At 32.8% G+C, this 26,102-nt stretch overlaps 1 protein-coding gene across 7 annotated transcripts in view; it reads left to right on the top strand.

The window, feature by feature from the left end:
- The window catches only part of LOC145683479 (uncharacterized), a 292,118-nt gene that overhangs the window by 94,210 nt on the left and 171,806 nt on the right, over positions 1-26,102 (top strand). For 6 of the 7 annotated variants that reach the window (XM_081754814.1, XM_081754812.1, XM_081754813.1 and 3 more), the window contains exons 5-7: positions 6,225-6,257; positions 10,744-10,785; positions 17,938-17,979. In XM_081754814.1, the coding sequence (XP_081610940.1) occupies positions 6,225-6,257; positions 10,744-10,785; positions 17,938-17,979 (117 nt within the window). The remainder of the gene's footprint in view (positions 1-6,224; positions 6,258-10,743; positions 10,786-17,937; positions 17,980-26,102) is intronic. The other variant, XM_081754810.1, reaches the window with a different exon arrangement.

Genomic DNA, 26,102 nt, shown 5'->3' with positions numbered 1-26,102 from the left:
AAAGGCAACGATAAATAACGGTTTCATTTCTGTATACTGCTGCCTGGACATCCATTCTCTTGTCACTAGATGCCTCTTATGTTATCTAATACACGAACCACAATTTGGCAAAATGGTTTTGCTAATTTGAAATTTATTTCCAACACATGTTACGGATACATTACTTAAAAATTTATTATAATGTAACTACGTTATAACTTACTTAACTTATTTCTTTGTGCAATGTGTATGATCAACAATGAATATATACAAGACCTTACTAAACAAGGTGTTACTCATCATACTTACATACCACATGCCACACAGTACTAAGCCATGTCAACATTCCTATCCTATTATCAACTTCCCAAACAGATTCTTCATGTAGATTCTGAAATCTTTGTGGACTACATTACTAAAGACAATTGATTCAGTCGTTTGAGAAACCCGACTTGTCCATGGAACTCTAATTTTGGTGCAATGAAAACAACGTTCCGTGTCCAGAACTATAGGAATTTCTTTGGCTTCTGTTCTATTAATACCCATTACATACATTTTATGTACCTTGAATAGTTGGCTCTCTCTTCAAATCTTTAAATTTACTCTTGCCAGTGCTATTGAAATCATAATATAAATAGCGATTTTGTTGACAAATCGAATTTCTTAAATTATTTAACTGCTAAAAAGGAATTGAAATTAGAAAGAATAATAAGAAAGAAAATGCCCGATTGGATATGAGTTTTTTGCACAATGTCATACCAATGAAATTCTTAGTCAAAGATTTAAATTTCCTTTTCCTTTACAAAAATGTTCTGGTAACGCACTAGCAAATATCATACACTATAATGAATTCTTTCGCACTCTTAAGTAAAAAATCATTTTACTCTGTAACAAACATCTTTGAATACATATTTAGTTCTCTCATTATTATAGTGAGTAAAGATAAACAAAATCGACTTTCGAGCTACAAGATGTGAAAAATATTTTGCTTAAATACTAGGTGGAAATAATCGATTAACATGGTAGCAAGAAAAAGCAAAAAAGTATCCACTCTCTGTGAAAAAAAATACTATCTATTTGCGTGTGGATAACAATCAGAGGCAATCCATAACTTTTTTAAATATATATCAATCGTTTCCAAATATAACTGAAGTTTTTCAAAAATTGATTATTTTCAAATTTATATATTAATATTACATTAATTACTTTAAGCACCTTCGTTTATCTAAAATTTTAAGATATAATTTTCTTTTATGTGATACGCTCGAAAAGATCTTTGGTAGTTAGGTTTATGATCGCAAACAAGCATTTACTAGCTAAACATAAGCTCAATTTATAGTAGGGAATGTTTTTTTCATTTACATATGCAGGCAGATGTGACATGTTTAAACATATACTTTTGATCTATTTCGTTTCAAGACTTATAAATTACATTTATTTTAGATATATATGCAAGTAGTGAGAACAAATAGACAAGGCTAAGGCAGTGATTAAATTCTTTCGTAAAATATTACAATTGACTCTCAAATTTTATTTCCATAGAATAAATCAAAGTTTTGTTTTTATAGACATACACCACGTACCTAGTTAACAAAATTAGCAGTATCAGTTTTCATGTTTATATCGGAATGAATTTATTTCAAAATTTCAGCTTTATAGAAAACAACTCTAATCATGAAATATTGAAAAAATGAAGTTGTTTTAAATACATTATTTTAGTGTATTTTAAGAAAAAAATGGAAAAAGTGAAGAAAAATAACACTATTGTAAAGCAAAACAGCTTTACATTTCTGTTAAATACTCTGCGTACGATTCATTTTATAGTTGCATTGAGCTAATAAAGAATTAAAAGCTTGTACATAAAATTACTACATAGTCATATTTTACAGAATACCTTATATCATTAGAAATCATTTTTTTCATATAGTGAGAAGCAGTCATTAACCTAGAAAACTTTTTAGAAACTAAGATCAAATGTACTATACGTTCATGCGTCATCACTTCTGAAATATGTTCTGAAACGAAACTATATTGATTCTTATACTAAGGCAAACACATGTAATGTTATTTAAAAATCGAAATAAAAAAACGATTCGAATCATTGCTCAACAATGGACACTATATTTATGCTACAACCTAAATTCGAATTATATCGTTTCCTCTAGTGCAACTTGAAGATTTTCTTTTAATTCAAACTATAAATTACATTATACATTTTAGTTTTATTAAAACTAGCAATTTAATATTATTTATTGACATACGTTTGAAGAGAGACGACTCCTATGAATGAATACTACCTTCTAACTTACAAGGAATTTTTACAAAGTGTTGCACTCCGATTTACATAAAATTTTATAGGTAAAAGGTAGACCTACAATGATCGAATACAGGTCCTCTCTTTTCTGGAGAAAAACGGTTCAAAGGATCAAAGTCCCTCTTTGAAACAGTTTCTAACCAGTGCTGAAACCCACAGAAAGACATGAACTACTGAAGGAGAACTTCATACCCAAAAGGTAGACATAAAATGAGCGAACATTCTTCTGAAATATTTTCAAGCCGACACACAAGTCCACAGGAAGGTACAAAAAGTTTGATTGAAAATTCATGCATAACTGCTATATATAAAATAAGAGGAAAACCATTTTTCACTTGAAGGGAAGCTCTTCTCCAATATGTTTCTAGGGGGCTCTGAAAATGATAGAAAGATATCAACAATTTGAATAGTACTTCATTTGTTGTTCTGCAATGTACATCACAGAACTTTCTGGCGATCGTCGAGAGTGTGGATCGAACTGGATATTGTATCTCATAAACAATGCTATTTATAGGCAGCCAAGTTATTTGTTTGTCGAATAATGTGTTATTAATTATTGTTACAAATTGCAAACCACGTTAATTTTCTTGTTTTTTCTTCAATTTCTTCGAAACAGCAATTGATCTGTTAATGATAAGTTTTTAAGTATACTTCGAGCATGGTGCATATCGTTTGTTCATTTACTTGTTGGAGTATTCTCCTAGATATCTTCTCAAGATAACTTTATGAAGCTAAAATACAAGATGATATCCAAAGTTATTTGTTTGCAGAGAAATGTAAATGAGCACGTGTGTATGTACTCTTGGCTTATTCAGTCAAGCATTTGACTAAAAGAGGTCTATGCTTTAATGACATATCGTAAGTAGTTGATATTGATCTTGGGTATAACGCCAAGAACTTATAAAAGACGGAAATCACAAGTGGTTTCTGACATCTGTATTAGAGCAGGAAATCATCGATATGGTTCTTTGTCTGGCAGATATTATAAACATGCTGTTCCTGACGCTGAAAATAATGGAGATTCTAGAATCACCAATTACGTCCTAGAAAAACCATGCTGCACGGATTCTTAAGAATTTGATTGAGGAATGCATGGAAGATGGCAGTTCGTTTGATACTTTACAAGAGACATGTTCAGCTATTAGTAATTAAACTGGAAGGATAGAATCCTTTGCAGTAGAATATGACGACACAATGTATTGTGCTGAAACCGATTCTGGTGAAACTGATGGTGTACCGTCAATTTTGACTGCAAAGAAAAAGCAGTAACGTATTGGAAAAGTGGTAAGCAGAGTCCACTCTGCCTACGATCTGCAATATAATTATAGGTAAGTCACCTCACGTCAACAACTGGAGCTGTGGGAGAAATAGATGGTAGCCCGAGGAACTGAGAAAAAAAACTGTGGCAAATTCCACAGTATGTACTAGAGATGTTTCAAGAAGCTACGCTAGCATACTTTCCAGTGTATGATGTTGATATACAAAGATGGGTTCTACAAGCAAGCAGCAACCTGCACATGATATCCTTTAAGTCATCACAAGTATGATTGTGGAAATTTAAATGTGCACAGAATATGGCCTTTCGTATCTACTACAAATGATGAGGACAACAAGAGAAACATTGATGCCTTTGTTAACGAAATGAAGTAATATATTCTCCAATTTAGGGCAAGTATTGTATATAATTGCGGTCAAAGTGGATTTCAGCTGGAATGGCACGGTTGCTGTACGTTGGTTGTAAAAGCAATCAAGACTGTTGAAACAATCTTCCAATCCGTAAGTTCTACAATCACAATTATTATTTAACCAATCCTCTCAGCAGATGATGTTTTGTTGTTACTATTATTTATAGTTTTAAAGGAATCAAAAAGTGAATTCAGTCCAAGAGTACACGAAAACGATTTCCGCCCACGTGATTTTATCTCTACGCTTGAAAGTTAGAAAAAACTACAATGGAACATTTCCGTACTTTGTTAAAGAACGTTTATTTCCCTGAATATAGAGAAAAACACTACTGCTATTAAATTCCTGAAGTGAACATTGTGAAAATAGTACACGTAAAGTTCAACTACAAGAGAAAAAAACGATGTAACAGTTTCAACAATACCTAAAGGATTAACATGGAAACTTCAACCTTAAGATGGTTATGTATTCGCTTTTGGAAGAACTTTGTTTGAGTCTCTGGAGTGTAGTTATCTTACAGCAACACGATATTAATTTGCACTTATGAGATAGTATCATAAAATTACAATCAATGATGTATAATGACATTTAATCTCCAACGTTCAGAGCCGTCTTCAAGTACTCGTAGGTTCACAACAAATAGACTTGAATATTTTAGACGGCTATAGAGTATTGCTTTGACTCGAATGCAGATCCGGCATGTGATATTTATTGATTGGTAGCAATAATTTGTTGTGCGTGGTGCAAAAGTGACTTTGTTTACAACATTTTTTTCTGTTGATTATCATTATTTAAAAAATGTTGTTGGCAAACGAAGCGTAAATTAAAAAAAAACTTCTAATAGATAGAATGCACTCATATTAATAGCATTCTTGTCTCTAATAACGATATTTATTATGAATCAATGTGAGAAACTTAGATATTTCGAAAACATTTGTTAGTCAATATAAGTGAATTTTTGTCTTCAGTACTGCAAACGGAAAAGAATGTTAGTTTGATGACATTTAATCTTCATATATGCTCGAAATGTTCATGATTTGCCACGTATGAGATGATTGGTAAAAGGTTCGCAAGAGGCAAAATGTTTCAAACCGTTTTCCAGTAGGAAAGAAAACTTACGCATTCGTTTATATTGACTACTAGTTGTGTACGAATTTACATTCAAATTAATAGTGCTTTCTGTGTATTTCAGCAGATAAATTCTGAAAAGAACTTTTGCCAACTTAAACCGAGTTCCCACAAGAAGGAAAGAACACATGTTCGGTCATTTCATGTCTAATGATTTTGTATAAGGTTTCATTTCAATTGTACATATCTTTCTGCGGATCTCAGCATTATTTAGAAACAATTTCAGAAGGGGTGTTTACACTGTTAAACCGCTTTAAGCAGAAAAGAAAGTAATTATATTCGGTCATTATGGATCTACTTTCTACCTACAAAATTTTATGAAAATCGGAGTGCAACACTTGGCGAAAGTTCCTTGTTAGTATACTTCAGAAATTGTCTAGGTGAGGTATCAAACTTCTCAGTACATAATAAAATGAGAGCTTATGATGTAAGATACTCAGTAAATTATAACCTTATGCAATAATTTATTTACTAATATTGTTTCATAATAAATTAAATGTAACTATTAAGCAGGGGTGGATTCAGAACGGCCTTCTGGGGGCGGGGGCGATGGGTTATAATACTGCTTCTTAGAGCTACTTTTAAGGGCTCCAAACTCTGGATGGGTTTTATTTATATGTAAAATAAGAAACTTTCCTCTTCTGGGGGAGGGGCAATAGCCCCGACGCTATTATATATATATATAGACATAGATATAGAGTTTAAAATTACACTTAAGCAAATAGAAATTAAGTGGTATCACTTGTGTATGTTATTATGCCCTCATCATCGACTTATTTCAGGACATTGCATTGTATGTTCTTAACAGATTCCATGAAAAATTAAAAATTATGCAAAAGAGCTAAATTATAAGTAATGGTTTCTTTGATATTTGTGATAAGTGAGCTGCACTAGGAAAAAGAAGAAAAGTTTTTGCACTCCACACTGTTGATTCATTTAGCTACGTAGGCTATAGATATAGTGTTATTACTATCCGCTGCAACTTCTCTTACTGAATCATTATGTGGTTTATAATGAGAGCTAATACGAACAGTTATATACTTAAATGTACATACTTATCCATACTTGTTCTCTTGTTACTGAACAATATGTTTAAAACATTGATATTTTTCTTTTACAGACGCTCTTCATGGTCATCATTCAGAAGTGAATGGTAAATTAAACAACTATACGAATAAACAATGTTGTACTAATGATTTTTCTATGCTTGCTGGAGTACGCATACAGTAGTATGAATGTACAAAGAAACTGTTTATAGATGTGTTAGATAGCCTATATTTGAAGTCTTAACATATTATTATTTTATTTATACGAATAATAGAATATTTTTTCGTCTATTTGTATGGAGTTTCTAAATAGAACGAGCATTAAAATCTCGGAGATCATGAATGGATTCTGTACAGTATAACACCAAAGAAATATGTTCTAGTGCATCATAGCTTTTCCTGTTTGCTGAAAACTTCTCATCTATTTTTCTTGCATTGATGCGCAGACATGAAAGAAACTATGTTAGAAGAACTACGTTATTAACAAATATTATTCCATTTCCCAAAATAATTATCAGAGGAATCAGGAAAGGATTTAAAACTTGATACATTTCTTAAGTATTTTAAGAATAATTCAATATTTTTCCTGTGAAGAAAAAGGAGGTTAAAGTAAGTTGATAGAATTGATGTATCAGAAATCGAGTTCGTTACCTTGTTTTACCAGTTCAGTTTTCAATATAAGAAAACACATTTTAATTTTCTATTCGGTAGTTTGATTGAGCTCTTACAGATAAATGAACATTTCCGTATGCTGAAACGAATTCATGGTCACATTATAAAGACTCTTGTCTTCGTAGAAATCTAAAACATAATATTCCTGGAATAATATTAAACATAACCATGTACTAAAAAAATGTTACAATATATAGGTTTTATAATGATCTCTGTATATACCATGAGCAAATATATTAATAGTATAGTTTTATTTGTCAGTAAAGTTATTAGAAAAAATCCTTGAAGTTTACGTTCCATGGTTATGCCGGCTAGACTTTAGAAGATGATGATAATGAGAAACGAATGAAATGGTAGAATGAAGAAAGTGGGAGGAAATGGCCTGCTACGGGGATAAAGGCCTGCTACGGATAGTCAGATACAAGTCTGCAACAACGCCTCTAGCGATTAAATGGGAAAGGATATGACAAAGTTTGTTCTCTAAACGTTGCATGACATTTAATGTCCTTTCGAACGATTCCAACAGTTATACCACTTTCGATTTGAAATTTTGAATTGCCCCCGCTGGAGATATTCCCGATACGCCACTGGTGTCGCTATTATTTTTATTGTATTCTACACATACGATTTTGTAGTTCAATTGCTTGTTTGATGGCTCTATGTGTATTATTAGCTGAGATGAAAGCCTGCTACGGGTAATCAGACACAAGTCTGCAACAACGCCTCTACCGGCTAAATGGGAAAGGATATAACAAAGTTTGTCCTCTAAACGTTGCATGACATTTAATGTCCTTTCGAACGATTCCAATAGTTATACCACTTTCAATTTCAAATTTTGAGTTAACCGCCGTTGGAGGTATTCACGAGACGCCACTGGTCTCGCTACTATTTTTATTGCTTTCTACACATAGATTTGGTAATGCAATTTTATGTTTGAAGGCTCTACGTGCAGTATTATTGAATCATATATATATATATATATATATATATATATATATATATATATATATATATATATATATATATATATATATATGTGTGTGTGTGTGTGTGTGTGTGTAATTTTGACTTAACATAATTCACTATCTGTCTGTAGACAATCAATCCATCTGTATAGGTAAAGGCTTATTTCTCGGTTAAAGTGCATTAGAATTACTTAATTAAAATATTTGAATGGGGAAATGAGATAATGTTATGTTCTATTCTAACCAATGAAATATGTAAAATGAAAGACATAAATCAATACAGAAAAAAAATTAAAATCACGTTTAAAAATGAACAAGAGTAAACGGAGCAAAATATGCTATTATATTGCAATGTGCAATTATCTATTTTAATAAATTTCACTTCTGTTTAATCATTATCCTTTTAAGATTTACTTTATTTGATCGTTACTTTTTGTTTTTACTTTTAAATTAGGGGCTACTGTGAAGTGGTTACATAAAGCAATACAATATATTTTCATTTTAAAAGGTCTTAGTGTTATGTTCTACCTTTATCAGAGTTGGAACTTAAGAGACATAATCAACATGTGATTTTCAATTATAGTTGTTATTTACCGGCATAAGCGTGGAACGTAAAATTTAAGGATTTCAATTCATTTCATTTTATTCAATTATAATTGTTTTCCGTATAAAATGATGATTATGTAGGATTTAAGTTAAGTACTACGTTGCACACTAATGAAATAGTAGGACGTTCTAAGCTATATCAAGATAAATGCAATCCAGTAGTAAAGGTTCATTTCTTCCCAAAGTGGTTAGGAAAGAAATGAACCTTTGTTGTACTGGTAGAACTCTCTCATATCATTTAGAATTGTAATTCATTCAATGAGATAATCAAGACTGCCGTATCTAATGCTGTAAGCTGTTTGCAGAACGTATGATTCAAGAGTATTCACTCCAGGTATTTAATGCTATTAATATGTAAAACCTGCTAGTTATGTTTGTGCGAAATAATACTGTTAAAAGACAATGAAACAACCGTATAAATACGGTAATTACAGCCGAGTTTCCACCCTTGGAATGGGGAAGCAAACGAAACAGTATAGTAGAATAACCGCCCACTCGATTCTCTATAGTGAGAGGAGCGGGAGTGAGTCCACTGGAAGGTGAGTACACGCTGATAAAATTCTAGATTCTCCTTCTTTTGACAGGGAACATTCGTATTTCTTCCTGTTACACTCAGCCGAACGATAACATAAGGGCCATTCCGAAAGTCCAAATACGAGAGCGCAGGATGCTTCATGCTGGCACGCTGAAAGGTGCTTGTGGAGTGAATGACCCCTATCGGGGTTCGCATTACCTCTGAAATCTGCGGTATCAACAACAACGTGTTCGGAGTTCGCATGTTCGCATTCGTTCACATTCTAAATGCGGCATAGGCCGACCAAATTAACAAACAAAAAGAAAAGAAAAAGAAAAAAGAAAAAAAGAAAAAGGAAATTGATATGAAATTTAGAGACATACGAAAACAACAGAAAACTGTCATATTTTTACCGTTATCTCCTGTAACACGGAACAAGTAATCAGTTCCATGATCTCGTTTGCTTCGAGCACTGCGTCCAATATTCTCCTGAAAGCATTCGCAATGTCATTCCCTGCATGTTCTGCCTTCTCTTATAAAATAAGCTACCGATATCTGCGTAGGGACATGTTATAACGTTTTGCAAATCGAAGAAAGGATTGAAAGATCTTCATTTCCTTTCTCACTTATTATGTGTTCACTCATGTTGGCCTTAAGTAAAATATCCGTCTCATAATTGTCCTTTTGATCAGCACTTAGGCTTTCAGTCTCTTTTACGCATATCGCATCTATAACTTTCTGCAAATAAGTTAAACTCCGCTTCAAATATTCGATAGTACATTGATTTATTTATTGAAGTTTTGTTTTCATTCTGATACTTTTCAATGTAGAGATCGTACATTCTTGCGATGTTCAGATGACTTCCTATATACAATCTAAAGGTATCAGGTTGACAGTAGTGGGATTTCATTGTTGGGAAAGATTTTGTGTGTTCCCTTGCAAAATCTGCTTCACCCTTTGGTTTTCGACGACTATTACTATTTTTTCTCTTTGATCTACAGTAGATGCGTTTGTATTTGTAGATTTGGTTTTGTGTGCAGTATACACAGAGTTTTGAAATAGGTCGATGGTCGACAAATAAAATGTTTTGCACAGTTGAACCTTTTCTCTTTTAACATTGAACAAGTAATGACAAGAATACTTCCTACAGATTTAGCTTTATTTGTTTTTGGATTTTCAATCTCGTCTTCATTTTCACTTGATCCTCTTCATTATCTTGAACTTACATTATTTTAGTCACTTAGTTATAATTCGACTAGTTGTATATTTTTAAGTGTCTCTTTTCTGTTGAATGTCTCAAGCAATAGAATGAAACTTGAATGTCATATCTTTCATTGGCATTGATTTTCTTGCTAAATTTGTATCTACAACTAGTCTGACACTTTTGTTTTAGTCTTCACTTTCAAACGCACTATATTTTGCCTCTTGCTCACATATTCCTTACCTGAATTGTAGGCTCTTTAGATGACATTACTTTTCCAGTTGACTTTTTCTTACATTTTTTACTTCGAGTATTCACACTAAGATCACTGCAAGAAGAAATGAAATTAGAAAATTAAATATTGGTGTAATAGTTATATGACATATTAATATGACTAACAGACATCACATTAAGGTTGGTGTAAACTGTGTCAATAGATGATGGATAAGTAGGAGGAAGAAATACTACCCTCGGAGCTTCAAATTGGGTTGCTCTGGAATTGGATGCGCATGAAAGAGTTTTCTTGGGGTAAATATATACTTTTCAAACATTGGGGTTATGATAAATAAACATTACTATATTATTAATTCATGAAAAGAAATATAATATATTAAATAGAAACACGTCTCTTTCAGGCCTAAAGGATCAAGAACGACGGACGGCTTCAATGTTAAAAGGTATTGTTTTAAATACATAATCGTATATGAAACCTATTGGTGCTAAATGGTTATTTTTATTTTACAAAATTAAATTTACTGTGTTAAATTAATAAGACATCTACTGCAATATTCTCCAATATGCCAGCTTTGCCTATGTATATTAAAAGTAAACTAATCTCTGAGCAAAGGAAACAAATGTACTTTTATAAAACTAATATCTTTGGATAAATAGATGTCTGATAAAGCCAAGTTAGGTCATGAAACTATCACAAGTTTCCTAATTATTTTTTTAACAACAAATTATTTTACTTTGCTCAATAATTAGTTTATTTCTAATATATCTAGTATTCAAGAAGGAAGTAAAATAAGAAATATTAAAAGTAAATTTGCACATGTTTGAGTGACGTTCATAATTCCTACTGTACAGAACGAAGCGCTTGTACCAATTACCAAGAAGTAGAGTTTATTGATATTTGTTTTGACAAATCAACTATTATCAATTACGCTTCAGTACGAAAGTTTTCCTGCACCTTTGTGGAAATCGACTGTTGCCCTATTAGTTTGATAAAGGACACTTTTTTCGCCATGTTTCCAGGTTATCCGGCCTAAAGCCCAAAATTGTAACGACAGGTCAATCAATATCTGAGAGCTACTGCAAGTGAAATGTCTAATTACCTGCAAGGAAAAAAGAATTCAATTTGATACGTCTATAGCGTAGAAGAAAGAAAGGTGTAAATGCTGAGGTTTAGATATGTGGCGTTAGTACAGTGACTAAAAATTGAAGGAAAAATTAGTTATACTTTCCACGTATAATTCTTCCTACCTTGTTCATATGTACAAGTTTTTTTATAAAAAATATCATACTTCGAAAAGTGTTTATAATATGCTCATTGGAATATTAACGCTTAAAGATTATATTAACGCTATATTAACTTCTTTTACTGGGTTTAGAAATGGACACAGTATGCTGTACATTGGCAGTCGTAGATAATTTCCAAAATATGATATTTCTTCCTTTTGAACGTTAGCATATGAACAAAGTACAGAAAAATGCAAAATATATAAAATATCTTTTTTAAATTTTTGTACCTCATTAATCTTTTATATCTATATATCTGTTTCGAACAAACCTATCATTTCAAATTCCATATTTTCAGTTATATAATCATTTCAAATTCCACATTTTCAGTTCAGCAATATTTATATCCATTATTTCATAAATTGTAGGAAATATGGACCTAAATATCGTTTGAAGTACCTTTCAGGTCTCAAATCAATTATCGTCATTTTTTCTTAAACTGTAGTACATGTGACATATGGTCACAAACTTCTTGTGTCAAAATGTTCTCACGTTAAATACTCAAAAAGTTCAAGAGTGTTGAAAACTTTTCATGGCATTGTAGGCCGTCTTAAATACGTTCTGAAAAAATAGAAGAATGTTCCATACATCCATATCAAATCATTAATACACATACATATCCACCCACCCATACCGCACACTCATATATATATATATATATATATATATATATATATATATATATATATATATATATATATATATATATATATATATATAGATAGATAGATAGATAGATATAGATAGATATATATATATATATATATATATATATATATATATATATATATATAGATAGATAGATAGATAGATAGATAGTGAACGAAATTCCCCGTCCACTAGTCGACTAAGTGGTTAGCGTCCGTGCCGTTGGCCTTGAAAACCCACGTTCATTTTCTGGCTGGAGTACATGTGATTTGAATCCCACTTTAAATTGAACGTATACATCTCATATACGCTCACTGGTAAAAGCGTCTCTTAACTAATATCATACCAAATCAACATATACTGAAGATAGCAACGTAATTTTACGTACGTACGTTTTTCAATTTTCACTACACGTACAACATTTGATTTAGTTTATTTCCTTCACTCTGTGGAGAGCGCCCTTGCGATGATCGCGTCATCACCTCAATTATTATGATTTTCTTTATATTACATTGACCCCGAATCAATATCTCTATTCGTTCAGTTGATATTGCATTAAAGATAAGGTAAGGCAATTTTTCACACGAGTCATGTCGCCGATTTAGACTTTACTTTTACAGTTTTTCCTGTTTTCAGTTGTAGAACCTACTCTCACAGTTATTCGGTGCACTTACTATCCATCATATGTATACAAGTATATATGTTTGATTAAAAGTAATGACAAGACTGTTCTGACGTCAGAGAGCTGTGTTTCAGCTAGTGTTTTGAAGGCCTGAAGAAAAAATCGCAAATTTTGGAAAAATTGAAATTTTCGAATATTGTACTACATCATGCTTTTAAAAAGAAAAATATTTTATATTTACTAGTTTACAGTTAAGATCATTGTGTGCTTATGTTTCTTATATTAGAATAGGTAAGATTTGTGTCAGGAGAGTATATGTGCAACTCTCCTTTAATATTAGCACTGTGATAGAATGGAGTTATGGCTACAAAGATACTAAAATAAAATTAATTAAGATATTTATAGATGCATTTAAATTATCTTAAGTAATCTCATGAAGTTCCCGCTTTATGGAAGGAACTGTTAAAATAACGAGACCAGAATTATTTTAGTTAATTTCAGTATGTTAACATCAAATATATGTATTTATGGAGATACATATCTTACTTGTGTTGTGTAAAATTTCCGGAAATTACGAACCCATTAAAAGAATCTTTTAGACATATCGGCAAAAATTGGAAAATATAATTTAAAGACTATTTTTTAGACTGATGTTAATCTTATTTGCTGTAACGCATCTGCAGCGTATTTATAATGTATTTCGCCAGGAAAAGTACTTAAAGCAACAGGTTTTAATTTTAATTTTTATTTTTCTGATTTCAGGTAAAAATCCATTATTACTATTTGTATATTTTTGGAACAACTTACAAAGGTGATCTTATTTATATATACATATTCACCGCACAAGTTTAAATTTGAGCTACGAGAAATCTATTAAATAATTTAACATGTGAAACTTCCGTTCGTTATTATTAAATACTAGCAAAACACCCGTTTTTCGCACGGGGAACATAAGTTTTATTTTGGACATAAAGGGCACCGAAACTGTCACCAATGAACTGGGATCCCAAAAACAATGAATTCAACACTAATATTGGATATTTTCAATAATTTTAATATATATATATATACCCTTCAACCTCCACTAAGTTGCGTTCCTGATTTTTTATTTAAACGCCATTGGAAGTGTCACTGTTCATCTCATCGACCCCAAAAACTATGAATTCCACAGTAATTCCGGTCATTATCGATTATTGTATTACATCATTATATTTCGATATATATGAATTTAACACTAATATCGGTCATTTTCGATCATTATGTATATACATATATATATATATATATATATATATATATATATATATATATATATATATATATATATATATCCTCTCCCCTTCCCCTAAGTTGAATACTGAATTTAGATTTAAACGGCATTGAAAGTGTCACTGTTCAAGTCAGTAACCTCGAAAACTATGAAGTCGTCACTAATATCGGTCATTTTCAATATACAATCTGTTTCAAAAAGAATATACGTATTTCGAATGGATATATTTATTAAATTTTAAGACATACGATTATGAAATTTTACACACATATTTACCAACCACTAAAGTTCAAATTACCGTTCAAAATTTAAATTACAGATGTTCAATATGTCCTCCATCAGCGACACGAACAATATTACATCGATACTGAAATTCCTCCCATACTCGGGCAAGCATGTCCTGCGTCACTGATCTTATGGCAGTACGAATCCGGTTCTTCAACTCTTCCAGGTTATTTGGGGGCGGTGGTACATAAACGTTGTCTTTAACGAAACGCCACAGGAAGAAATCACAGGGTTTCAAATCCAGTGACAGTGGAGGCCAGCTGAGACATTCTAAGTCGCCAGCTCCTTGACGACCAATCCAACGGTTCGGTAGAGTTTCATTCAGATATTCACGCACTTGGCGACTCCAGCGAGGGGGTGCCCCGTCTTGTCTAAAAATGAAGTTGCCTTCGTGCAGCCTCGGAAATAACCAGTTTTGTAACATAGCGAAATACTGCTGACTGTTAGCCGGGTTTCCATTAAGTAAGAATGGGCCGTAAACAGATGGTCGGGATATCGCACAAAACACATTTACTTTGTTCGAACCTCGTACATGTCCAATGACTGTATGTGGGTTTTGTAGGCCCCAAATTCGAACATTTTGTTTGTTTACCTGACCACTAACATGGAAAGTCGCTTCATCACTGAACACGATGCGTTGTACAAAAGTGTTATCATTGTCAATAGCATCGAGAATCTCGTTACAAAATGCCATACGTTTGCGTTTGTTATCAGGACGCAGAGCTTGAAACAGCTGTAACTTGTACGACTTCATAACCGACCGACGTCTCAAAACACGCCAAATTGTTGTTGTCGGCACTTGTAACTCCTGACTAGCACGACGAGTTGATTTTGAAGGACTACACTGGAAAGCAATTTGAATTCGTGCAACATTTTCTTCAGGAAAATGAGGGCGGCCAGATCTCTTTCCTTTACATACATATCCTGTATCTACAGAATGTCGATACCATCTGCGAATGTTCCACCCATTCGGAGGATCAATTTGGTATCTCAACCTGAAACTTCTTTGCACTGTAATCACGGAATTGCACTTCACAAACTCGAGAATACAAAATAATTTCTGCTGCGGAGTAAACATTTTAAACATATGACGGTTACCAAGCAAAACGGAAGACAACTGACGTCTAGCGGCTATTAATGTAAGCTAGACAATGTATTCGTTTCTCCAATAGCCGACCCGAGGCGCAGCGATCGATAGTTTGGACAAAATAATCTTCGTAATACAAATATTCTTTTTGAAACAAGGTATATATATATATCCCTCCTTCTTTCCTGCAAGTTGCACCTTCAAAGTGAAATGATAAAAAACCTCCTAGGCCCGAACCCCACTTATGTTGAAAATTTTATCGAGATGTCTGGTGGTTCAAACGTTTTTGATTTACAAATATAGTCACTTTCATTTTTATATAATTTGTCACACTATAAGACAGGTATTTGTTTACATAGAAAATTTTGTGCATAAAGTTTGTATAAAAGTCTATATTAAAATATTAAATAATAGTAATTATATGTTTTAGTGCATGAATATTAGGGGAATTTGAATAATGCTGTCTCTATTACGAAGTAATTTGGTTAAAATTAACAAAATTTCACCAGATCAAAGAGCACATTAAAAAGTCAGTTTCATTCAAGAACTCTATTTGTTGCTGCAGAAACGCTTCATGATGGTAGATGTGTATGTAGCTAGTAAGGTCCTGTAATTAATACACAGTCATGAATAAACTGTTTTAGACATGACATAGCTTTATTTTCGATGGTCAGTTTTTCAAATATTCTCAATATTGAAGTTTCTCAACTTACACTTTCACGCATTTGAGAAAAAAATGTTTCATTACGAGTAAAATTAATCTAGTACAAAGATTTTTGTTATTTTCCCAGCTTTCTCAATTTTTCTGGAAAGAAACCGAAAAATAACGGTTTTTTACCAACGGGTTCAAAAGTTCCGGAAATTTTACAACACTGTTCTCAGCACTACAGGAATTATTTAGCTCATAAGGAAAGTTGCGGCAATCAACGTTGCGACTGGTAATGACTCTGAGCTATGCAGTGAAAATCAGGTTCAATAAAATAGAGGAGAAAATTGCCACACTATGTCCGAAAACATGAACAAAGTGCTTGAACCAAAATTGAGGTGGTACGTAGGGGTAATACATAAGAATGTTTCCAGAGGCATAACAATTCGTGACGACTTTTTAGCAAAAATGATTGAACAACGTAGTTGTAAGCAGTATAACACAAACAAAAGCATCATCCGCATCGAATTAAGGTCCCTTGAAGGAGATAGTTAAAGATTAATGTGCTGATGGCGTACGACGCCTTCCACACGTGTAGCAAAAATGATTAAGATGGGAGGCGATTACATGGAAGGAATACAACTATGTGATCTTCTATGAATAAACCAACTACGAATTATAATAATTATTCCATTACTATTTATGTAGCTCGAAATTTTTTCCTAAGCAGACATCTAGAAGGGTACATTTTTATATAGTTCACAATGTCACCGCACTAATACTGTTGCCAACTAAACAGAAATTTGTGCTTCTGAATGGCACAATGTTAATTTTTACAAATTTGCAACTGCATATGAAGAAAAAAAATTACAATAATATAGTTGTTCGTCAGTGTTGCATACTGGAAACGCTACCGTGTCCCAAATATCCATGTTTTGGTGATAGCTACAGGAGTAATAAAAGAAGGGAGACGGACAAGCCAACGAACGTTTAAACTTTACGTATTTTAACGTGTAATACAATAAACGTAATATCATGTTTTTCGACATAGTGTATACGTAATAGTAAGTGGGTTGAAAATTTGAATTTTTCCAACAGCTTTTTCGGAAAACTCCTTAAATAATTCTATCGTTGAATCACATAAATTTTAAAATAGAAGTTTCGATTTATAATGCTGTTTGTATCAACTTGACATACTTTCCGAAGTTATAGCAAACATCGGTAAAGTTTTGTAACACTTCTTGAACTTATGTAGCTCTTATGAAAAGCTATTGTGTGGATAGTGTAGAAGTAAAAATAAAGCAACAACCGTTATTAAAAAATCTACTCATACAGCACTTTGAACAGTACACACTTTTGGTATAACTTTTGGAAATCTACCCAACGGTTTGAGATATCAAATTTATATTGAAGGTATTATAATATTTATATATATTGACATATATCTGCGGAATTGGGTTTGATGCTTATCTAAACAATTTTTAAATAGTTTCATTAAAGAAAATCAGGTTTTCAATTACTTGTAAATATATTCCCGATTGTACGAAATACGTCACATAATTATCGTAATAATAGCTTAAGCAATAGCACCAAAACTTTTCAGTTTAGAAGGATTATTATTTTTCTAGTACAATAACATGTAAAAAGTATTATTTAAAAATGGTATCTTCTGATGTGACATATTAACGATAAATACTATGCCTTAAAATCAGAAAGTAAAACTATAACTTATGAAATATTTATTCTATTTCAGATGCTACTCATCACGAAACGAAGAAGTCTTCAGAAGCCAAAGGTAATATTGTTCATAAATAATAACATTTTCAGCTAACTACAGTATTTTGGTCTATATTTAATTTTATTTCGCAACTTTCGGTTTACTTGAAGAGATACGCCCACTAAGTATAATAGAAAACACAAGTAAATAAATTCATGACAGTGGCTAAATGTTCACATGTTTTACCTAAAGAATTCCTTTATCCCAGTGAATGTATAAGGAGATGTTGTTGATACATGTTTCTGACTGATAAACCTAATAATCGGACATTAATTATCAGGTATTAAATGATGTTCGAACCACTTAGAAAAAATTCAAGTACCCTAGATTTAGATTGAAATATGTCATCTATCTATCTATCTATCTATCTATCTATCTATCTATCTATCTATCTTTAGCTGCTAGGGGTCTAAAAAGGACGAAACAATAGATACATTCTATATTTTCTAACTTTGATTTATTTGCTCCTCTCTATACTATATTGACTAAATCTTGATCTGAAGAAATGCGTGAAGCAATAAAACTATGAATATGCTATTGCCATCAACACGTTCTGTTCTAATTTAGTTTTCGGAATGTCATGATATATTTCCTAAAATATCACTATTTTTGCAAAAATGACTTTTGATGTCACCGTTTTACAAAGAAATAAGTATAAAAAGCTTTATCGACCCTATTATCTATTCACAAATAAAATATTTTGTTGTTTTTTAAGAAACAAAATGTATTTTGTTCATTACATATCACCAAGGCATCTTTCTGTGAGGCGAAAAAGTCGAAGGACAAAAAAGTTTATATTTTCGAATAAATTTTGTTGAGAGTGGTAAAGGACTGTGAGAAACATTCTTATAGAAAGTTTCGTTAATTGATTTTAATAAATAACATATTTATACATATCTATAATTTTGAGGGGTTTAAACGGGACGAAATGTTTCCAATAATTTGGATTTTTTAAAAATAACAACAATATTTTACATCTTATTGCAATGAATCTGACATAATTCAATCTAAGTAGCATAAGAAATGTTTTCCCGAGACGTGTCAGTAATTAGATAGAAATAACGTTGATCGATATGACGATATTTTTTATGGTCAAGGGGTTTTTTCGGGACGATTTTTGGTTATTTCCAGGTATCCAACTCTCAACAGAATGTGTAAGAAAATGTCGGCAACTGTGAGCGTACTCTTTAAAACGTCTCCTCTCAAGCATTTCTCATTTCATAAACTATTCTGTTTAAACAGTTCACAGAAATTAGGATGGAAAATTGACAAAAACAGTGTCTACCAACATTTCAGATAGAACATCATTACCATAACAATTGCTTCGGAGAAAGTCACACCACCGTTCGCTCATAGCAAACAGCATTGAGAAGGGGGAAATATGTAGAGGAGGAGCCCTCCCCACGTGCGTCACGCAGCAGCTCAATAGTTGATTGACACCTGAAGTTCCTTTATAGCTGTTTCCTTCCGCTGGTTATAAAGCAGTAAAGCGAACAAGAAAGACTGGTTACAGATTTCAATAACAATTGTATAGGCTGTGCTCTACACAAACATATTTAAAGCTGAGAAAATATGTAGAAGCCCTGGACTAAAAGACACACACCATTTGAAATATTATAATAAATAACTACAATACATGTATATAGAATAAGAAATACATGTTACTCAATGATAATTAAATAATCCAGTGTAACACCACTCTACAATATATCCCATATTTTCAGGAACACCATCAATAAGACCGTTATATTACTGTTTTATTTATGGTTTAGTGTCTCACTGGTAATTACCCTGAAAGGAGAGGTTCCGACTTCATATGATCGCATGCAGTTTTTATGTGGTTTCTTGCCTTTCACTCCTTACATTGTGTCGTTTATTATTATTATTATTATTATTATTATTATTATTATTATTATTATTATTATTATTATTATTATTATTATTATTATTATTATTATTATTATTAGTGAGTTGAGTTGATTTTGAGTTTAACGTCCGTTTCAGCAGCAAAGCTGTATGAAAAGTGGACGTACTGATTAACGTGGAATCCGAAACACATGAGCTCCTACTGGGAATCGAACCCAGGTACCCCACGCCACAGACGCGTACGCTAATCTCTTAGCTATGGAGATACTACTACTACTACTACTACTACTACTACTACTACTACTACTACTACTACTACTAATAATAATAATAATAATAATAATAATAATAATAATATAGTTTAAATTAAAAGACAAATTCTGACCAAAGCATACATTAACTAATAAATAATAGCATTACAGTTTCGGTAAATTGCTTTGGTTAGACTTTGTCTTTTAATTTATACAAGAAGTTCCAAAGCTAGAATGAGTGATATTCTAATAATATAGTTAATAACATCAAGAAATTTTGAAAACAATAATTTTGGGAGAAAATAGTTTTTGTGGTGGTAAATTGAAGAAATGAAATTAACACTAAAAGCATTTGCGAGATTAAATGTTTTTATAAACTAAACTACTTCCCTGATATTCGAGAAAACCGCACTCAATGTTTTTAATTTCTTCATTTTATCTTCTCAAAAATAGTTTCTTCTTTTTAATGCATTTTATAAAAACTTTGCTTTGTTATAATTTCAGCATCATCTTTACCAAAGGATTTACCAATGAATAAATGAGAAGTTTATTTATGACCTCTTTCTAGTACCGAAGCTATACGTTGCTTGAAAACAGTAATGGTTTTAGATTAGGTGTGAAAAGTAATATTGTTGAAATGGTGGGAAATCCACATTTAACATGCCCAGGAGGAATTCAATTGCTCCAAGGGGCTCCCTGCCACTCTCTGAAATAATCATTGCTTGAAAATGAAATCTCTGAGTTTAGTGCCACACAATTATGGTCCAAGGCTGAAGGAGATGGTAGCGAATGAAACAAACAAGTGATGGTAAAATCTTGGCGATATAAAAAGCAGGAGGTAATGGAAGGTCTTCGAGAAAACCCGTGCACATAGTTTTCATCCTTGGCGAGAACCAGGACCGAAGCAGGGGCCACATATCCTAAGAAGAAGATAGGTGCTCTATCACTGAGCCACCGAGGTTTCCGTATAAGTGAATCCATACCTCAAGATCGAATCAGATCTACGTTAATAAGTTCAAATTTTAAAGCTGATCAAGAATCGAACTCGGAGCCTCTTACATCACGCTCGTTAACCACTAGAACAGAGCGGGGACTGTAGGGGGTGAAATACAGGGACCTGATCCCTATTAATTGTAACTTCCTGAAGTTAGCTCTCCACTCATCACAAATATATATTCCAAATATTATACTTTATTCCTTTTAAGTCATTTTTAGTACTCAAAGAGCATGTTCCCTAAAAATCTCGAAATCTAATTTTTTTAAAACAAACACGGGGGCGGATCCAGGATAGCGATCGGGGGCGATCGCAACCCCAAGAATAGGATTTTAAAACAATAAAACCCATTACAAAGTTGTAGCTCTTGATTTTTTTTAAACATTGTATTATAATTATAGAATAAAACCTAAAATAAGTAAGTCTTCAATTGCAGAAGTTATATGAATCAATACATCTCAATAAATTACTTGCATTGGAATTCTTGCTCAGAAAATGCCCACTTTCGAAAATGTAGGTGGTAAACAGTAAGCTATAAACCCATTTGTCCGCAAGTGTTTGCCAATATTCCTTAGGACTTTGACAGTACAGAAAGTCAATAAATGTAATGGTTCTGGCATTTTACATGCAAGTGCAATTGAAAATACAAAGAAGGAAGTAATATAACTAGCGTATGAATAGAAATTAAAGTTCATGATTCAAGAAGAATTCGTATTCTTATTATTATTCTTATTCTACTGCTACTACTGTTTATTATTATTATTATTATTATTATTATTATTATTATTATTATTATTATTATTATTATTATTATTATTATTATTATTATTATTATTATTATTATTATTATTATTATTATTTGTAATCCATCCGTATCAACGTTTAAACAAGTCAACATGCATGGCAATGCATGGCAGCCAAGTTACGCGAAGAAAATGAAAACTGGCCTGCACTGCCGTAAGCATATTATACACAACTAGAGATTTGGGTAAAATCGCCGATTTCGAGGCTCTGTAAAACCGATTCTAGTAACGGGAAGAAACATGAAATTTAGAATTTAAGGAGATATCCGAGAGATGTGATCATATACCAAATCTCACATTCCTACCTTCAACCATATTCGAGCACTGGACCCCTAAAATATGCAGTTTTCAGGCTCACTGACTCACTGACTCACTCATCAAATTGATTAGGTACTTCCCAATGAGACAGAGACGTGAAACTTAGCACAAAGGTACCTTATAATGACCTGAGTATAGAAAAAGTCCGAATTCTGATGAATGTGCTATGGGAAATTTTACATGGGCAAAAAACTGTCCTTAGCTAAGCAAGAAATCGTTTCACTCACTCACTCATCAAATTGATAAGGTACTTCCCAATGAGATAGAAACGTGAAACTTTGCATAGAAGCACCCTATAATGACTCGAGTACAGAAAAAGTTGGAAATGTGAGGAATGTGTTATGGGATTTTTTTATGGGCTAGAGACTGTCCTTAGCCAAACATATATAGGTTCGTCCTCTCATTTATCAAATTGACTACGTGCTTCTCAATGAGATAGAGATGTGAAGCTCTTCTTAAAGGTACTTTATAATGACTAGAGTGTGAAAAAGATCCGTAATGTGAGGAGTGTGCTATGGGAAATTTTTCATGCATGAAAACTGTCCTTAGCAAAGTAGAAATCGGTTCATTCATTCACTCATCACATTGAGTTGCTAGTTTCCAAGGAGATAGAGATGTAAAACTCTGCATAAAGGTACCTTATAATGACTTGAGTGTGATAAGTCCGAAATGTGAGGAATTTGTTATGGGATTTTTTTTTTTATGGGTGAAAAATTGTCCGTAGCCATTAGATACTTTCCAATAAGATGAAGATGTGAATGTCTACACAAAGGTAGCTTATACAGTAATAGCTTGAATATGAAAAATGTCCGAAATTTAAGGAATGTGCTATGGAATTTTCTATAGGAGAAAAACTGTCCTTACTCAAAAAGAGATCGGTTCATTTACTTACTCATCATTGATTAGGTGCTTCCAAATGAGATAGAGATTTGAAACTCAGCATAATGGTACCTACCTTATATAATGACTTATCTAAGTAAAAGGTTCCAAATTTAAGTAATGTACTATGGAAATTTTTATGGGCCAAAAACTGTCCATTAGGTACTTCTTAATGAGAAAAAGATGCGAAACTCTATGAAGGTACATTGTAACGGCTTGAGAATGAAATTTGAGGAATTTGCTATGAAAAAAAAAACTGTCCTTAAATCAGAAATCGGGAACGATTCCGTTATTAAACACATCACGTGCATTGTGATAATGTTGTCAATCGTCCGAGTAGTCGAGTTGGTGCCCTCCTCGCTGTCTATCACGTGCGCCTTTGGAGTATGGGGTCCCGAATTCGATTCCCGGTAGAAGAGCCTTTGGAATTTTAACTCTCCTCGATGTTTCTGTGTTCGTGTCCCTGTCGTTCTAGATTAATAGAAAAACGAGCTAAGGTCACCGAGAAAAATCCGTTATCCGGACATCGGTATATTGTACAAGTATACGGGATCCTTATGTTTACTATAGAAATCAATACATAACATACGTTATCCATATGCTACATACGTACTGGCCTCTTTCCCGCGTAGATGTTACTCAGTGGCATTACAGGATGTCTGATATCTAACAGCCTTCCATACATTACGTACGACAACTATAAGTTACAAACGGCCATCTGTATGTGAGATCCTGACTGTCTACATAGTTCTTTCCTTTGTGCGGAAAGTACGTTTATTCGGAACACTTACACGGAAAGTATGTTTAAAATATACTTTTTCAGTTATACGTTTAGTGTACGTTAAGTCCAAAAACTGCAGGATTTACATATGTAACCTACGTACACCACATACCTACTTATGTAACCTATGTACCTACGTACATTTTTTGTCAGTGTGCGAGTAAAAAAGTGAAAGCTAGTAATAAGTAGTTAAGCAAGTTAATGAGGCATATTCTGTGCATCAGTTAACTTTTAAAAACGTGGGCTAAGACACGTACATACTGCCGTAAATTTCGTGGTTGGAAACCCAGACAAGGGAGCCAATATTGTTTTTCTTTTTTCGGTGAAGATTTTCCCTTTATTGCAGTCATTTGTATTAAATAGATATTGAAATTAATTGATAAGTAAGAGATTGTAGAAGTGAGGATATTTATAATTAATGAAGTTTCCGAAGAAATGAGAAATTTAATTGTTCGAGTTTATGTGAGACTAGCAGCAAGATGTAACGGATTTCGTAAATATATTGGTACCACGAGTTGTATTATGGTTACCACAGTCATTATGTAAAAATGTTCTTGATGCTTTGTCTCTATCTGTGAACAGTGTGCGAATTTCTTACGTATCAGCCTTTTCATCAACAGTGAATTTCGTGCCTTTGCTCTTCATATTTCCTGAATTTGCCCACCTGAGGGTTCGCCCCCACGCGTCCGCCTTTGCTCGGCCTACTTCCTCACACCTCTTAAGCTCACAATTCTACCGAATTTTAAATTTATTTTCCTATTTCAACTATCTAAAACATAAGATTTTGTATCCCAGGAAAACGCCTATTTAAATAACATGGGGTTTCCTTCATCTCCCTTTAGATTTCTTAAAAACTAAAAAAAAAAAAAAAAAAAAGTCACTTTTAGCAATTTTCCTGTAGGTTAGTCGCGGGAGGCTACAATCGTGCCAAATTTCATCATTCCATTCCTGCCGGAAGTGAATAAACATTTTGGGGTGTAGAAGACGTCCAATATAAATAACATGGAAATGGTTTTTCAGTTCCTCATAAAACCACTCTAAAGTTGGAATTGTTTATCTTTACTGATTACTTAGGTAATACTAACGAAAACGTAGAAGCATACTGAATTTCAAGTTCCTATTCCAATTCCAGTTCCTAAAACATGAGATTATAGGTCCAAAAAAGACCCATTTAAATAACATGGGGAAATTCTTCATCCCCCTTCATCATTTCAACTTTCCACGTCAACCGGAAGCACCTCTTTAATTTATGTCAGTTCATGTAGTTTTATATACAGTTGGATATGTTGGTGGCAAATATTATTAAGATTACAAGCTATTTGAAAGGTGTATATCATTGGAAGGAAAACCCGAAGCAGTATGAAACTGCGCAACATGCGCGTCATGTAATGAACTCCGTAATTTCGCAATATGGAATGGCAGAGAACAATTAAATATATTGAAACACCAGCCATGTCTAGTGATGTAGCAGCGAGGATTCAGCATTAAGGGTTTTGTTCCCTGTTGATACTCTTCGTATTTAGGTAATGAAAAATGAGATGTTAGCGATCGTGATTTTGTAGTTCGGGTAAATGAATTATAATCACGTTTGGACATAACTCTCTGACAGATATTTAATAGAATAAATCCCCTCCGCTGTTCTAGTGGCTAGCATGTGCGCCTTTCTTGTACGGCGTCCTGGGTTCGATTTCCGGTGGGAGAGCCCTTGGGAACTAATGTTGCATGTGACACATTATGACTCCTTTAAAAATGTACAATTTTAAATTTAAATCCAATAATATACCACAATTAAGATAAACGATATTGACATGGTGAATTACAAAAAGAAGTGAAATATGAACAAAAACACCAGAGGTACTACCATGAGCAAAATAAATGACGCGTCTCTTTATTTTGAAGTTTTTTGAAAATATCTCCGTTTTCTTTATATGTTCGAAATTTCGGAAGGTTTCCCCAGCAGGACAGGTTAATAACAAACCCGTTTTTAATATTTGTGTTAGATATTAGCTTAAAATAAAGAAATTAGAAGCAAAAAACATTAAATCGACAGAAATCTCGAGAATTACCAACTCTGCTAAAGTGGAAAATTTTCAAGAACACGAGGGAATTCTGCATTTCAACACGAAGCAGCGACATCTATGTCATTGAGAGAAATGTGGATTAAATCTACAAACTAAACTTTTAACGAATATTTCTAGTATGTCTTATTATATGCATTATCTGCAAACTCCAAATATATGAATATATGC

Source organism: Thermobia domestica, chromosome 4 (assembly GCF_964235325.1).
Source record: "Thermobia domestica chromosome 4, izTheDome1.hap1.1, whole genome shotgun sequence".
In the NCBI taxonomy this organism is placed as follows: domain Eukaryota; kingdom Metazoa; phylum Arthropoda; class Insecta; order Zygentoma; family Lepismatidae; genus Thermobia; species Thermobia domestica.
The sequence above is the reverse complement of the archived record's forward strand: the minus strand, read 5'-3'. Positions and strand labels throughout refer to the sequence as shown.